Genomic DNA, 16,659 nt, shown 5'->3' with positions numbered 1-16,659 from the left:
GGAAGATCTCCTGGAGGAGGGAAAGGCTACCCACTCCAGTATTCTTGGCTTCCCTTGTGGCTCAGCTGGTAAAGAATCTACCTGCAATGTGGGATACATGGGTTCGATCCCTGAGTTGGGAAGATCTCCTGGAGGAGGGAAAGGCTACCCACTCCAGTATTCTAGCCTGGAGAATTCCATAGACTGTATGGTCCATGGGGTCGCAAAGAGTCAGACACGACTGAATGACTTTCACTTTCACAAGATCATTAATTGCAGCACTATTCATATCTGCAAAATACTGGAAATTATTGAAATGCTCAAACATAGAAGATAGCATAAAACATGGTATGCATACAACAGTATGCCAGCCAGAAAAGGAACCACTTTTTTTTAATATGTAGAACATTACCATCCAAAAATCAAAATTATTCAAAAAAGTATTAAAAGGAAATCATTTCTCTAGTCACACTTTTGATACCACACGGGTGCAGCTTTCACACCAAGGAATTCTCCAGTTCTCTGGACCAGCTGAGTGTCCTGGCAAATCAATTCAATTCCGACACTAATTACTCGCCTGCAATGCAGGAAACCCAGGTTCGAACCGTGGGTCAAGAAGATCCCTGGAGAAAGGAATGGAAACCCATTCCAGTATTCTTTCCTGGGGAATTCCATGGAGAGAGGACTCCAGCAGTCTACAGTCTAGGGTGTTGGAAAGAGTTGGACATGACTAAGCAACTAACACCTTCATTTTCAGTGGAGACCCCACAGACTGAACCCCACTACAGACACCAATCACAAGCAGAACACCCAAAGGATACCAACAGCACTGTCTGACTTGGCTACAAAATCAAGGTCTTTGGATCAAGCTTTCCCATATTGTCTGTACTTTCTTATCTCTCTTCATGGTCTGATATGAATTTCTTAGCGCCATCTCTGTCTTAGAGTCAGATAAAGACCAACTCTGATATTTAACTACTACAGAATGCTCTGGGGGGAAATGTTGTTTGGATGGCCTCCAAGGTCTTCTTTAGCTCTGAGATGTTAAGATGTTATAACTATAAATACTCAGGTCCCAATGTCATTGTGATCCTGTTCTCAATTTTATATGACTCAGTAAGGTTTCTTTGACTCTTTGTAAGGCCCTTCCTCCATCTTGGTCCAACATCAAGCCAGACTTCCTCCCCCTCCCCCACATGACCCTAAACATGACCCTCTTGGGAACCCAGGATGGTTCTAGCTTTCTCCAGCCACACTTCCTTTTCTCCTTGTGGCTTGATAGGGATGGTCCGGGCAAGCCTGGGTCACTGCACTCAGCCATTCTCTCTCTGTCGGCGATGGAGCTTGATGTTCACTCACCTCAGGAGAGACTTTAGAAGGCTGTAGGATGCAGAGTTGGAGTGCTAAGAGAGGAAGAGGGAGAGAGAACTAGTTCAGCGTGTCCACTTACTAGATGGAAGATCCAATGCTGGCCACGTTGTCAGCACTCTGCTCCTTACAGATCTAATTCCCTGAGCTTCTTCCCTCTTTCTTACAATGGGGCAGCCCCCGATCCACCCAGACATGTCTACCTGGACACCACAGCATAATCCATTTCCAACCTGACTGGGACTCTCACCTGTCTGGTGCCTCTTATGGTGACTCACCTCCATCCAGAAAAGCCAGGAAGGCCAAGATGAGGAAGGGTACAGTCCTCCCCCAAAACACATATGTCACACTTCCAAAGGGAGCCCCTACTGAAAAGGAAAACAGAGGTGAGGACCAGTTCCCAGGGAGCATGACTCATTCACGTTCATCCAGTGAGCACTTCATGAGGGCCTGCAGGGGGCTGAGCACTGCAGGAGATCATAAGCCTCTGAGGATTCAGAGGTGAAGAAGACTTGCTTCCAAGGCGTTCAGTTTCTAGTGGAAGAAATGTGTGAGTAGGCATGGCGGGGGGGGGGGGGGGGACCCAAATAATTAGAACATGATGAAAAGTAAAGGTTCTATGTAAAGAAATTATACTCCAATAATAAAAATAACAATAATAATTAAAAATTTTAAAAAGAGGGGAAAGAAAAGTAAAGTGTTCCATCTGCAAAGTGCTAAGTAATCATACTGCATATATGCTCAGTTGCTCAGTCATGTCCGACTCTTTGTGACCCCACGGACTGTAGCCCAACAGGCTCCTCTGTCCATGGGATTCTCCAGGCAAGAACACTGGAATGGGTTGTATTTCCTTCTCCAGGGGATCGTCCCAACCCAGGGATCAAATGCACATCTCCTGCTTTGGCAGGTGGGTTGCTTACCACTAGCGCCACACCTGGGAAGCCCATGTAATCACAGTAGAGTGAGTTCAAGTGGCCATAGAGGCTTTGTCAAGTAGTTAATCCAGGTGGGCACAAAGCATGTGTGAAGAACACAGAGGTGTCAGAAAAAGAGGAGTGTGGATCAAGAAGCAATGTAAGCAAGTCCCTGTCACTAGAATAGGAGTATTTGGGAGACCAGCAGAGTGGAAACTTCTGGTGGCTCAGTGGTAAAGAATCCAACTGCCAACGCAGGAGATGTGGGTTCAATACTTGGGTCAGGAAGATCTCCTGGTGAAGGAAATTCAACCCACTCCAGTATACTTGCCTGGAGAATCCCATGGACAGAGGAGCCTTGTGGGCTACAATCCAGGGGGTCACAAAGCATCAGACACAACTTAGCAACTAAATAACAACCACCCTGTTACTAAAAAGGAGTGTTTGGGAGACAGGAGATGGGGGAAGGTTGAGACTGAATAGTCGAGGGCTCCGTGTATGCGAATAAAGCATGTATTTGGTCTTATGGGCAAGAGAGAAGCACCAGTGCTTTTCTGGTGGGGGAGGACCACAAGCTCTGGGCATAGGAAGCTTCTACCGGAGGCACCTTGGAGGAAGGAGGCAACATACAGATCAGGCAGGCAGCTGATGCCATGTTCTAAGTGAGATGTGAAGAGGAACTGGCCTTGAGCAAGGATGATATAGTGGGCTTATTCATTTGGGAGTGAAAGGTGGTAAAGGAGACAAGGAGGCACCCAAGTTTCAGCTTGGGTGTTTGGGGAAGTGGATACTAACACAAAGTAGAACTTTGGTTCCCTCTCCTCACCATGGGCGCAGAGTAGGGCCAGAGGAGAGATGCTTGGTGTCTTCTTCTCAACTAGCTTGCAAGCTCTTAGATGGTAGGAACCACATCTGAGACTTCTGAGCTATATTCCCTTTGTGCTAGCATTGTACTTGGCATGTACATAATGCCCTAGGAAAGACTGAGGGCAAGAAAAGGGGTGACAGAGGATGAGATGGTTGGATGGTATCACTGACTCAATGGACATGAGTTTGAGTAAACTCAGGGAGATAGCAAAGGACAGGGAAGCCTGGCGTGCTGCAGTCCATGGGGTCACAGAATTGGACACAACTTGGAGACTGAGCAACAAAACAGTGTGTATAATATGTACTCAGTAAAAGTGTATGACTTGTTGGACTAATAGATTAAACTAGATTTCAAATGAACCTCAAAGAAAGTATAACCTTAGGATTTGGAGCTTGGGATTCGAGCCTAGAAAATCTGAGTCCATATTCTGGCTCTGGCATTTCTTGGCCATGTGACCTTGGATGGCTGTGAACCTTTTTAATTCTTATCTGTGTAATGGGGACAATCATTCCTCCTTCACACTGTGGGGGTGAGGATTTAAAAAAGATTTTGTATATATTTAGCACAAAATCTGGCAAATAGCATGGTCCCCAGTTGAAAGCACTGGCCATGTATGGAAGCAGAGATGAGGCAGCAGCTGCTAACATGTGAAGATTCACTTCCTTGAGTAGACTAGGTGTCTGGACCATTCCCAGCCCCTTATGGGCTATTCAGCTTCTTAAAGGGAAAGAGATTCTGCTTTTCCTGGGCAGAATTTCAGAAGGAATCAAAACATGGTTGGACAGAGAAGGAAGGAAAATACTGTTTTCCAAGATTTTAGAAATACCTGCCTTCTGGAAATATCTCCCAGATGCCACTCACCCAGCACTCCCAAGGCCAGGCCCCCCAAAGCAATTCCCATGGCCCGCCCTCTCTCATGGTCATCAGTGTAGACACAGGCCAGCATCCCAAGACCTGAAAGGAGAAAGGCAGGCAGAATTAGCATGCTGTCTCTGCCACTCTCACTGAGTCCTTGGTCTCAGCCCTATTATATCTCCAGGAGTCATCTTAACTAGAGTTTCAATTGGAAGGGTTTTATGGACCCTAACTCATAGTATTTTACACATACTGTCCCCAAGGTCCCCCCAAATGCCCACATGATTCACCCCTGCTCAAAATACTACTGGAAGTGCAAAAGTCTCTGAATGCAGAATACCATTGTCCAATGAGCCTGTATTTCATATCACTTTATCATTTCCTGGTACATTTCCCTGAATCCATGGATAGGGAGTAGGTCAAGGGAAGGAAAACCCTTGGACACAGAACACTGCTCTATTCGATAAAGGTGCCCATGGAAGAGAATGAAAGCGCCTGGGAGAGTGTGGGCTGGGCTCTTACATCCATTTACTTACATGTAAAATGGCATTAAATCTCTACTTCATAGGATTACATGAAGTCATGTATTTGATAATACTTTGCAAACTGGGATGTTGTTCCCTATAGTATCAATATTACTGTTTCTATAAAACATTAAGAGGGGGACAGAGAAAAGACCACAGAGTGGCATTAAATTAAAACCTTGCCAACTACACCTTTTTGCCTTGGGCTTGGTCTGACCTGAGCTAACTCCACCTAAATATTACCAGAGAAAGTTACATCAGGCTTAGGGATTTACAGGCCCTGCCAGCAACTCTATAATTATCTTGTTTTTGAATCACAATTTCTGCATTTTCTGATGATAGTTTCCTTAATTTCTTCATATAAATTTTATAGGGTCTGAAGGTATTAATAATAAGAGATGGTAAGAAATGAGTGTGTGTTTAAGATGTCAGCATTACCTGCAACAGATGAAAATGAAGATCCAATGCCTTGAAGAGTTCGGGCCACAAAAAGCAGAGTATAGGTACCAGAAAAGGCAAACACTGGGCAAAGAGAATAGTAAGAATTCCCCAGTTAGCAAATGGTCTTTGATGGTTTGGCCACCAGTAGATGGGCTCATGATATAACAGACATGAGCCATTATGCTCATGTTTTAATAAAGAGTGATCACTGCTTCCTGTTTTCAGAGCTGCTTTTCTAATCCTCTCCCTTAATTAGGGTTGCATTATAATTGACATGAAGACTGAGAAACCAAACAAGCATAAACGGATGCATCACATGGTGCACAGAAAGCTGGGTGCCCACATTTCCTGCTTAAAGCTCAACATCCTGCCCAATGGAGCCAGGGCTGAGCATGTAACCCAATGCCCTGGACTGAGAACTGATCCCTAGACCCTACTTTTGGATTCTCCATATGCAACAACCTGATTTGATCTTTGCCATAGCTGGGTCCTATTGGGTCATCTGGAGTGGGAGACAAAAGCTATGTGTACTTGAAGGTCCATGGGTATTTGGTAGAAAAGAATATCTTGTGATTCAATCAGATCCTTCCCCTCATATTGGAAAATCTTTCAGCCAAGTCAGATCAGTGAATATTTGTTAAGTAATACTGACCATGCAGCTGTGCTGGACTTGGCAGCAATGTGAAACAGAGACCACCCAGTTCATGCCCTTGAAGAGATGCAGTCTACTGGAGGCTAACAAGCATGCATGAAACTGAGGACCAAACAGGAGCATGTTGTCAGAGACTAAATTACAGAGTGTTGGAGTTAAGGTCGATGAGTCCAGACATGTCTCATCTCAGATTCTAAGACAACACCGCAGAAAGGGAGAAGACGTGCTCCCAAAGTGTCTGCATCAGCAACGTTGAACCCCTTTGCCCGTTCATTACAATGGCTCTGCTTATAATCTTCCCCCATTACTTCCCCACATGATCACACCGTCTCCCAAACATGCAAATGATTGGCCTCTTCCAGAGGCCAAATGATTGCCAAACTTCCAGTGATCTCTCCCAGGCTTTCTGATTTCAGTCTCTGAGAATAGTTAGACCAACTCACCCCTGTTTGCCTAGGACCTTCATGATCTTATTTTATTTTAATTTATTTATTTTATTGGTGAGTAGTTGCTGCTTTACAGTGTCTTGCTAGTTTCTGCTGTACAATGAAGTCAATCAGCTACATATATATACACAGATATTTCCTCCTTCTTGGACCTCCGTTGCACCGACCCATTCCACCCATCTAGGTCAAGAAGCATGTGAAAAGATGATCAACATCACTAATTATTAAAGAAATGAAGATCAAAACTTCATTGAGGTATCACCTCACACTGGTTAGAATGACCATCATCAAAAAATCTACAAACAATAAAGGGTGGAAAGGAAGTGGAGAAAAGGGAATCCTCTTGCACTGTAGGTGGGAATGTAAGTTGATGCAGCCATTATGGAGATCAGTATGGAGGTTCTTTAAAAAACCGAAAATAAAACTATTTTATCTTATTTATTTTTTTGGCCACACCTCACAACATATGGGATCTTAGTTCCCCAACCAGGGAATTGAACCTGTGCCCTTTGCAGTGGCAGCATGGAGTCCTGACCACTGGACCACCAGGGAAGCCTCTAGGACCTTTGAGGTTTTAAAATCAGAGGTCTCACATCCTGGGAAGCCCCTCAATCTCAGGCAAACTGGGTGGCTGGTCCCCCCTGTTTAGGAAGACCAAAGTAATTCTGTACCCCTAACACAGGCCACCGTTTAACTCCTAATTACATTAAGTTTGTTTTCCAGCTAGGGGCCATTAGGGAGAGATGGGCATCGGCAACCTCGTTTAGTATTTAAAACCCTGAAGGGGGCTTCCCTGGTGACACAGTGGATAAGAATCTGCCTGCCAATGCAGGGAACGTGGGTTCAGTCTCTAGTCCAGGAAAATTCCACTTGTTGCGGGGCAACTAAGCCAGAGCGCCACAGCTATTGAGCCTGCGCGCCTGGAGCCTGCGCTCCACAGCAGTAAGAGGCCCGAGCACTGCAACGAGGAATAGCCCCCTCCCTGCAGCTGGAGAAAAGCCAGCAGCAACGAAGACCCAGTCCAGCCAAAAATAAAATAAATAAATAATTTTTTTTTAAAAAAGACAAAACCCCGAAGGAATGCTACATAGGATCCTCTAAACACCAAATGTTTGCTAGAGTTAGGTCAACTTAGTATAGCAACACTGGTTATGGCATAGAAATAATAATTATTATTTAATACACACAGTTTGATAGATAAGAAAGCTTTCAAAACATGAGTTCTTGGAAGAGAATCAGGCAAGGACCTTATGCTAAAAAGTATGGGATCCACTAGGACCCTGCGTTATCTTATTTTACAGCGTGTTTGTCGTGTCTCCCAGGCAAGCATCAAGTTTCCCAGGGAAGCCCCTGGGGTCCAGGGGTCAAGAATCACTTGCCAATGCAGGGGGCATGGATAGGATACCTGGTCCAGAAAGATCCCACATGCTGTGGGGCAACTAAGCCTATGCACCACAACGACTGAACCCGGATGCCTAGAGCCTATGCTTTCCAACAAGAGAAGTCACTGCAATCCTGAGATTGAGAATAGCCCCCGCCCATCTCAACCAGAAGAAGCCTGTGCATAGCAACAAAGACCCAGCACAGTCAAAAATAAAGCAAATAAATCAATAAATATTTTTTAATGGAGTTTATCAAGAAAAAAAAAAGAATCTGCCTTCCAATGAAGGGGACATGGATTCAATCCCTGGTCAGAGAACTGAGATCCCACATGCCACGGGGCAACTAAACTCGTGTGTGGCAACAACTGAACCCATGCTCCGCAACTAGAGAGCCCAATGCTGCAAACTAAAGAGCCCATGTATTCTGCAGCTTGTGCACCGCAGCCAGAGAGAAGCCCACGCAACACAGTGAAAGGTTCTGCTTGCCACAATGAAGACTCAGCGTAGCCAAAAATAAATAAGAACTCCAAGAACCACAAGAACTCCAAGATGTGTAGAACCACATCCTTTCATTCTTTACATTCCTCAGTGACTTTCCACCATCAAGGCATCATACATGTGCACCATAGACATGAATTCTATCTGTCTCATTTGACGAGACAGAGTACCTTATTACTTTTTAATTTACTACTTAGCATAGGTTGCAGCTTCCCTGATAGCTCAGTTGGTAAATAATCCACCTGCAATGCAGGAGACTCCAGTTCAATTCTAGGGTCAGGAAGATCTGCTAGAGAAGGAATAGGCTACCCACTCCAGTATTCTTTGGGCTTCCCTTATGACTCGGTTGGTAAAGAATCTGCCTGCAATGTGGGAAACCTGGGTTCAGTCCCGGGGTTGGGGAGATTTCCTGGAGAAGGGAAGGGCTACCCACTCCAGTATTCTGGCCTGGAGAATTCCATGGACTGTATAGTTCATGGGGTCGCAAAGAGTCAGATACAACTGAGCAACGTTCACTTTCATCACTTTCAGCATAGGTTGAGCTCCTAGAAGTTCAATAAAGATTTCCAACTTTAAGTTCTTCATGTTCTGTGATTCGACTAGAATGTCACAAGTAGGCTGATGTTCTCAGATAGAACTTCACACACGGAGCTCCTGCACTTTGTAGCTTCCAGCCCTGAATGAAACGAGTTCCTGTTAAGCACTGGTAGAAAGGAGTCCAGTTCCCTGCTGGAAGGGATGGAAGCTTCAGAGGAACAACAGGAAGAGTAGAAAAGTAATAGAAAGATAGTAAGAGAAACAAAAGGGAGGGTGGTGGTCCAATGGTTAACAATCCGCCTGCCAATGCAGGGGACGTGAGTTCCGTCCCTGGGCCAGGAGGATCCTACATGCCTCAGGGCAGCCTAGCCCCTTCAGCAAAACTCCTGAGGCATGCACTCTGGAGCCTGCGCTCTGAAGGGGAAGCAGCACATCGAGAAGCCCTGCAACTAGAGAAACCCTGCGCACAGCACCAAAGACCCAGCACAGCCACAGATAAATAAATAAACAAACAATTTGGAAAAAAGAAACAAGAGGCAGAATGGGTGTGCTACTTGGAGCAAAGGCAGCACAGGCACCAGGCTGCCTTCCACTTTATTAACCTCTCCCCACCCCCTCACCCTCGCCCCATATTCATTCTTTCTTATTTTTTCAGGGTCGATTTCCAGGTGTATTTTATTTCACTTAATATTCTCATTTTATCTACATTTTATTGGGAACATTTATCTGATGCTGGGTAGACTATTTGTCTTTCTCTTTCTTGTTTCCTTAGCAAATTTATTTTCTAAATCTATAACCTTTAATGGCCTTCCTTGAAGGCAGTAAACTTTTTGGAATTTGCCAGTTGCTATTGACCAATTTAGATTTTTTGTTAGTTGCCCTTTACCCTTGTAGATCAAAACATTATGACCTATTCTTAAAGATGGGAGGTTTGTACTAAATTCATTCAAGGGATTACTCTCACACACGCATACACACATACACTATATTATACATATTAAAACAGCCTTCACAATTTTCCCCAGCTGGATGAAGTGAACTATCTGTACTTTTACAGTGTAATATACAAATGCTGGGCTTCCCAGTTGGCTCGTGGTAAAGAGCCCACCTGCCAATGGAGGAGATACAGGAGATTCAGGTCCGATCCCTGGGTCGGGAAGATCCCCAGAGGAGGAAAAGGCAACCCACTCCAGTATTCCTGCCGGGATAATCCCAAGGGGTCACAAAGAGTCACACACAACTGAGTACAGATACAAATGCCACATAGACTAAGTTGTCTCTGCTGCTCTGGTCCCCATAGCAAAACTGTAAAGCACTTAAATCAGTGTCATAGGCCACTTAGTCAAATGACTAATTAGCTGACTTGACTCTGCTATCTTCCCTGTAATGCATGTGATAAAATCAAAGTTAATCAATGAAGGGAAGAATAGAGGGAACAAATTACTTACAAACTGTGGAGATAAACATGATAACAAAGCCAGCAAACATGGGGATGTGATATCCGATCCTAAAAGGGAACTAAAAAAAAAAAGATACAAGTCCAATAGCCATCCATATACTTGCACTATATTGTTTCATGTAATTGGGAACAGAAATGTGGTTATTTGAGTGCCTCTGAATGCAGGTATAGAGATGGAATATGACACTTGAATACATACAAATAAACAGGCAAATTTACCTGTCAGCCAGGACCCAAATCCTCTTTTCCAGAAAAGATAACCTAAGCAGAGTGCATATCTTTTTGAAACATCAGAATAATCCCAACCACGAAGTACTAAGAGGCCAGCACTCTAGACTGCAATAGGCTTGTCCTATTTCCACCCTTTCCCCACTTAAACCATGTTCCAGGGCACTGAAATAACACCAGTAGAATACTTCTGTTCACTGGTTCTCTTCTTGGTACTCAACAGTCATGACGTTACAAAGAAAACCTGAAACCCGTGGCATTACGCCAATATTGTGTTATCCTTCCCAAACAGCTGACTGCCTGGGATACAGACAAGTAATCACCTTTATCCCTTCTAACCACCTTTATGATATCTTAGCCCATTCTCCTACGTCTGAGCCCCTGAGTCCCCTATATGGTACTGCGTCCATCAAGATACTTCTTGGTAAGAGGTCCCGTGAAGGGGTTGACCAGAAGTTGCATCAGAGCCTTAGAAGCAAATAGAACCCCGATCCATATGTTCTCTTCCTTCAGGAATTCTGTGGCTTGAAAGCAGTTGTTTCCATGTGCTGGGATGGCTTCAGTGACTGGAGGGGAGATGGTGCCAGAAATGCCACTTGTCCTTGTTATGCCATTGGGCACACTTTCTTCAATAGCCACAGTTTTGTTTTCAAAGAAGGAGAAGATAGTGGAAAAGGTGGGAGTGAGGGCAGGCCAGGAAGTTGTGGTGGAGCCGAGATATAGAGAACCACTGATGTCTTTGAACTCTATGGCATAGAGGTAGGTGGGCGCGATGGGCACTGAAAGTGAAGGACAGTCATGAGGGCCAAGGCCAGATTGTCTTTTGACTGTTAGCCGGTTCAGGGACATTATCACGCAATCCAGATTTATGCTCATGGGGATGTCTAAGTGACATGATCTGAAGTCCACTCAAAGGCTGTGCCAGGACTTCCCTGGTGGTCCAGTGGTTAAGGACCAACTTTTCAACTGAGGACATGGGTTTGATCCCTGGTCTGGGAACTTAGATCCCACATGTTGTGGAGCAACTAAACATGTGTGCCACAACTACTGAGGTCCATGCGCCCTAGAGCCTGTGCTCTGCAACAAGAGAACCCACTGCAATGAGAAGTTTATGTACTACAACTATAGAGTAGCTCCTACTCACCATAACTAGAGAAAGCCTGGGTGCATCAACAAAGAACCCGTGAGCCACAACAAGAACCCAGAACAGCCAAAAAAAAAAAAAGACTATGCTTGCCCAAATTATCCTATTAGCTCAAGTGCATGAATTCCAACCATCATACAACTGGTCCTCATTATCCATGGATTCCACATTGGCTCATTCACTCACTGGCTAACATTTATTTGTAATCACCAAAATCAGTACTCACAGAGCCAGCACGGTTTCTCTCAGACACACACGCAGAAACACTGAGTCATCAGATGCTCAGCTTTGTAGCCGAGGCCGCCTTCTTGTTCGCCTCTCACGCAGGCCTGTGGAGCACGCAGTGGGAGGAGCAGTGCAGGGCAGGAAGGTGAAGCTCTGGGGCCAGCTGGGCAGAGCTCGAATCCACTCGGCACCTGTTAGTGGGGCCGCCTCAGGCAAGGCACTTAACATTTCTGAACCTCGCTATCTCTTTTGTAAAAAAAAAAAAAAATACAATCTACCAGGACAGATAACAATTTTTTTATTTAAGATTATAATCTATATGGGGTATGCATGTGTATGTGTGTATTTTCCCAAGGAGCAATGATTTAATTGTTATTAAAATATTAATTAACTAAATGCATGCATGCATGTGTGTGCACCAAGTCAATTCTGTTGTGCCTGACTCCATGGACTATAGCCCGCCAGACTCCTCCATCCATAGGATTCTCCAGGCAAGAATACTAGAGTGGGTTGCCATGCCCTCCTTCAGGGGTTCTTCTCGACCCAGGGATCGAACCTGAGTCTCCTATGGATCCTGCATTGCAGGCAACCAACTAAATATTAATTGACTAAATCTAGTACTCAGGGACTTCCCTGGCGGTCCAGAGGCTAAGACTCCATGCTTTCACTGCAGCGTCATGGGTTTGACCCCTGGTCAGGAAACTGAGACCCAGCAAGCCCCAAGTGAGGCCATAAATAAATGTGAATATAGACAAATAAACCCAGTGTTCACAGAGACTTACAGAGCATAACTATCACAGATAAGAGCTGACTGTACTGGATTTACAATTTGTCTCAAGACGATTCTTGTTTAGAAGCATGTATTTCACCCAAGGGACTTCCCAGTTGGTGCTAGTGGTAAAGAACCACTTGCCAATGCAGGAGACATAATGAGACATGGCTTCGATCCCTGGGTTGGGAAGATCCCCTGGAGGAGGGCATGGCAACCCACTCCAGTATTCTTGCCTGGAGAATCCCCATGGACAGAGGAGCCTGGTGGGCTACAGTCCAAGGGAGAGCAAAGAATCAGACATGACTGAGCAATTAAGCACAGCGTAGAGTGTGTTATTTTGACAGAACAGACAAAAGCAACACAGTGAGAAGATACTCACTATCCCAGAGGCCTTTGGAATAATTAGCACCCTGGAAAGGAGTAGGGGGAGGAAGAAAAGGATTTCCAGTTCTGGCTCCAGGTCAGCCTCTTTGATTCGGTCAGATGCTCCCTGAACATCCTTCTCTTTGAACCTCTGGGATCTTTCAGCAAAGGTTCGCAAGTTTCAGACTCCATTTCCTGCTGTTTCCTCCAATCCCTAGTGATCTTGGTATCTTCAAGCACAAAAGGAAAGTCTCCAGTCCATTCACTGCAGAGTTCTAACCAGGCACATGCTGCCCCCTGGGGCCCAGAGCGAATTAACCCCCAGCACCAAGACCCCCAAACGTACCCACCACCGTGAGCAGCATGTTGTCCAGGAGCAGAGCAACAAACACCACCAGCAGCACCAGCTTCGGGGACTCTCTCCCCTTCTTCAGTAACCCCTGAGGAGCATCCAAGACAGTCCTGAGCATGCTGAGGGCTGGGCCAGGGCAACTTCTCCACCGGGTTCTCAGGGAGGATCCTGTTACAGTTACAGGTCTTTAGAAAGAAGGGAGAAATTCTGTCCAGAAAAGTGAAACTCATGATTAAAATAAGAAGTACAAAGAATTGCAAGCGATATTTGTTTTGTTTTGTTTTGTTTTTTTTTCATTTTTTAAAAATATTTTCTTGAAGTACAGTTGATTTACAGCGTTGGGCCAATTTCTGCTGTACAGCAAGGTGATCCAGTTATACCTGTGTACATATTCTTTTTCGTATTCTTTTCCATTATGTTTTATCACAGGATACTGCATATAGTTCCCTGGCCTTGTTGCTTATCCATCCTATATATAATAGTTTGCATTGGCTAATCCCAAACTCCTAAAGATCAGATGGTATTTGAACTTTTCCTCGCTCACATCTCTGTTCACTTCTTATACATCTCCATAATTCTATCCCATTCCTGGAATGCTTTCCAAGAAAGCACTGCTTATCAGCTTTTTATATCTGGAACTTTACCCTGCACATTAAGCAGGCTTTATAGAGTATCATGGAGTTCTGTGTTTCTCAAACATCAGACATTTGCCCACCACCTTGGTAGTTTATGGCATATCTGAGGACTACTTGTATTGTTATTTACTTAATCTTTTCCTCTAAAGCCACCCTTTTTAAAAGCTGAAACACTATTGTTTAAAAACATAACTTTATGTACTTTGTCAAAAAAATAATATTCTACGTCTATGTACCACCCCAAAGTAGCCCGTGTGCCACAGTGTTATTAAAACTTCTGCTGCCAGTGAGAAACACTGACCTCGACCAGCCTTTTCATCTCACAGATGAGAAATCTGAGATTCAAGAAGCTAAGAGGTTTGTCTCTGGTCACACAATTAGTGACAAACTAGAACAAAATTCCAAGTTTTTTTTTAACTTGCAGGAAAGTACCCCGCCACCTTTCCCTGCTCTGTGGTACTAGAAACACACCAGTTTTTTTGTTTAAGCTTACAAACTCCTGCTCAGATATGTGTGCTACTCTGTGTAAGTAAAATCCTAGCTTTCATGATTCATTTTCTACTTAGGACTTCACTTCATTAGTCAGCAAGAAGTCACAGTACTTGGTTAAACTTCAGGTAATAACAGTTGCTGCGAAGAATTCCATTTTCTTTTATGCTGTTTCTGTTGTAGCATCAACAATTCCAATTTTATAATGTTTGAAACAGATTACTATCAAGAAACATATCAGGCTCAAAAAACTGTGTTCCCCTTAATTTGAAACCTATCTTAAGAAAATAATCAGAAATACAGTCAAATATTTTAAAGTAAATAATTAAATGTTTAAAATAAATAATCCTATTTATGTCAGTGAAGAAATGATACATTTTGATGGTAGAATATAAATAGCTCTCAAAAATAATGTTTTTAAATAATTTTGATGATTTAGAAAATACCATCAATATGTAAAGAAAAAAAGGATATTAGACTGTATTTATAGCCTGATCTCAATTATATAAAAGATATAGATGCACCATTAAAAGAATAGAAAGATACACACACAAGAGCCACACAAAAGTTATTATAATCAATGACAAATTATCTTCTTTTTGAGTTATTCTACAACTTAATTATTCTACAATTAACTAATTCCATAATATAAGAAATAAATAATTTTAAATGATTATCATTGGGGTTCAATAGTCAACTTCACATGTTGGAAATATCCAAGCAGTGAGCTACTCTGTTCTAAGGCAAGAGCTGGAGGAAAAATACTGTCCACACTACAGATCCAAGTGACTGAGGGGTGCCCATGGAACCAAATTTTCAGATCAGAAATTAAGAAATATCCAGAAAATGCATGCAAGTCATTTAAGAACCTTCATTTCTCTGAATACAAGGAAAAGCTATTTCTAAATACAAATTGACTTAGGATATATAAGAAATGCATACATAAGAAAATAAGAAAAGACTAAAAGAAAAAGTGGAAAGCTAAAAGATGTAAAATGGAATAAAATAAGTACTCTGAGAACAGACCAAAAATATACAAGTGATCAAAACCAAATGGAACAACAAAGCAGACAAAACCAGGAATTTGTCAACAAATCAGTAGTAAATTTTAAAGCCATAATTCTCTATTCAGAGACACAAATTATAAAGAAGGATTAAATGTAGGCAGAGAGAGAAGCATCTCAGCTTAGAGTTCACCTGGTATGAGGTACGCGGTGAGGTACCGCCAGCCTTAACAGTTCAGCGCGGATTTCTCTCATAAAGTGTGCTGCTGGCGGATTTGTTACCACAGGTTATCTGAGGAGGCCATGTGTGCCCTTTGTCCACAAAGATTTAATTGGAACCTTAGCTCCGAGCGTCACAGGGAGGAAAGCAGCATTGAAGAGCACGAAGAGAGGGGAGGAATTACCCTAAACAAAGACGCACTGGGCTACACTGTTTTCCATCCATGCTTATCTATCATCAAACACATTAACTTTTGTCTGGGTCTGAATGCAAATTGGAAGACACAACGGAACCAGGGTACAGATCCTGTCCCTTGTTACTTAGTCAAAGAGTTCCACACATCCAGTTGGTTTCTGAAAATAAACAAATATGAGAACATCCACAGGACCAATTTAAAAAAAGACAAAAATAAACAAAAAAACTGCAATTTTCAAGTATAAAAATCCAACTCCCATGGCCTCTTTGGAGGCATCGACTGTGCACTTCCATTTTTATATCCCAAGACTAGCTCAACGCCTAGCACATAGCAGCCTCCAGTAAATATTTCTTGTGTTGATGACTGGATGGATGGGTTACATGAGAGAGGATGGCTCTTTATGGAAGCTTGGAGTGGCCCTATAGGTCTATACTTTTATGACATTGAACATAGATCCTGACCCAGGGATCTAATTCTCGTGACTCTGTCCATCGAATTTTCCAGGCAAGAATGCTGGAGTGGGTTGCTATTTCCTACTCCAGGGGATCTTCCCAACCCAGGGATCGAACCCTTGACTAGGGCAAAGAACATGCATGCTAAGTCACTTCAGTCATGTCTGACTCTATCCGACCCCACAGGTTGTAGCCCGCCAGACTCCTCTGTCCATGGGATTCTCTAGGCAAGAATACTAGAGTGGATTGCCATTTCCTACTCCAGGGGATCTTCCTGACCCAGGGATCTAATTCTTGTGACTCTTGCTTTGACAGGCAGGTTCTTTACCATTAGCACCACCTGGGAAGCCCATGCAAAGAACATACATAATTTATAAAAGAGCAAATACAACTTTTGAGCAGAGTAGCCGTAGAGTTTTCCTAATTGTGCAAGTTGTAGCTCCTCCTAATTGTCTTAATTAACTGGGGAACTTTCAACTTAGGGCTTAAAAAAACAGAGAGATTTAAAGAAAAACTGGGGAAAAAACAGGAAGGAAACAACAGAAACAGGAGGAAGGGAGTATATGAGTTTTCTATTGCTGATGTAACAAATTACCACACACTTAATGGCTTATAAAACACAAACATATTATCTTAGAGTTCTGGAGGTCAGAATT

At 43.4% G+C, this 16,659-nt stretch overlaps 1 protein-coding gene across 1 annotated transcript in view; it reads right to left on the bottom strand.

Moving 5' to 3' along the window:
• Nucleotides 1-13,125, bottom strand: part of SLC18A1 (solute carrier family 18 member A1) — a 29,799-nt gene extending 16,674 nt beyond the window's left edge. Inside the window, exons 1-7 of the mRNA XM_061163963.1 lie at nucleotides 13,002-13,125; nucleotides 10,570-10,930; nucleotides 9,913-9,971; nucleotides 4,947-5,030; nucleotides 3,991-4,083; nucleotides 1,626-1,715; nucleotides 1,339-1,382 (exon numbers count right to left, since the gene is read on the bottom strand). Of these exons, the coding sequence (XP_061019946.1) occupies nucleotides 1,339-1,382; nucleotides 1,626-1,715; nucleotides 3,991-4,083; nucleotides 4,947-5,030; nucleotides 9,913-9,971; nucleotides 10,570-10,930; nucleotides 13,002-13,125 (855 nt within the window). The remainder of the gene's footprint in view (nucleotides 1-1,338; nucleotides 1,383-1,625; nucleotides 1,716-3,990; nucleotides 4,084-4,946; nucleotides 5,031-9,912; nucleotides 9,972-10,569; nucleotides 10,931-13,001) is intronic.
• Between the last annotated feature and the right edge of the window lie 3,534 nt (nucleotides 13,126-16,659).

The sequence above is a fragment of the Dama dama genome, chromosome 16 (assembly GCF_033118175.1).
Source record: "Dama dama isolate Ldn47 chromosome 16, ASM3311817v1, whole genome shotgun sequence".
NCBI lineage: Eukaryota > Metazoa > Chordata > Mammalia > Artiodactyla > Cervidae > Dama > Dama dama.
This window is presented reverse-complemented; position numbering and strand designations above follow the sequence as displayed.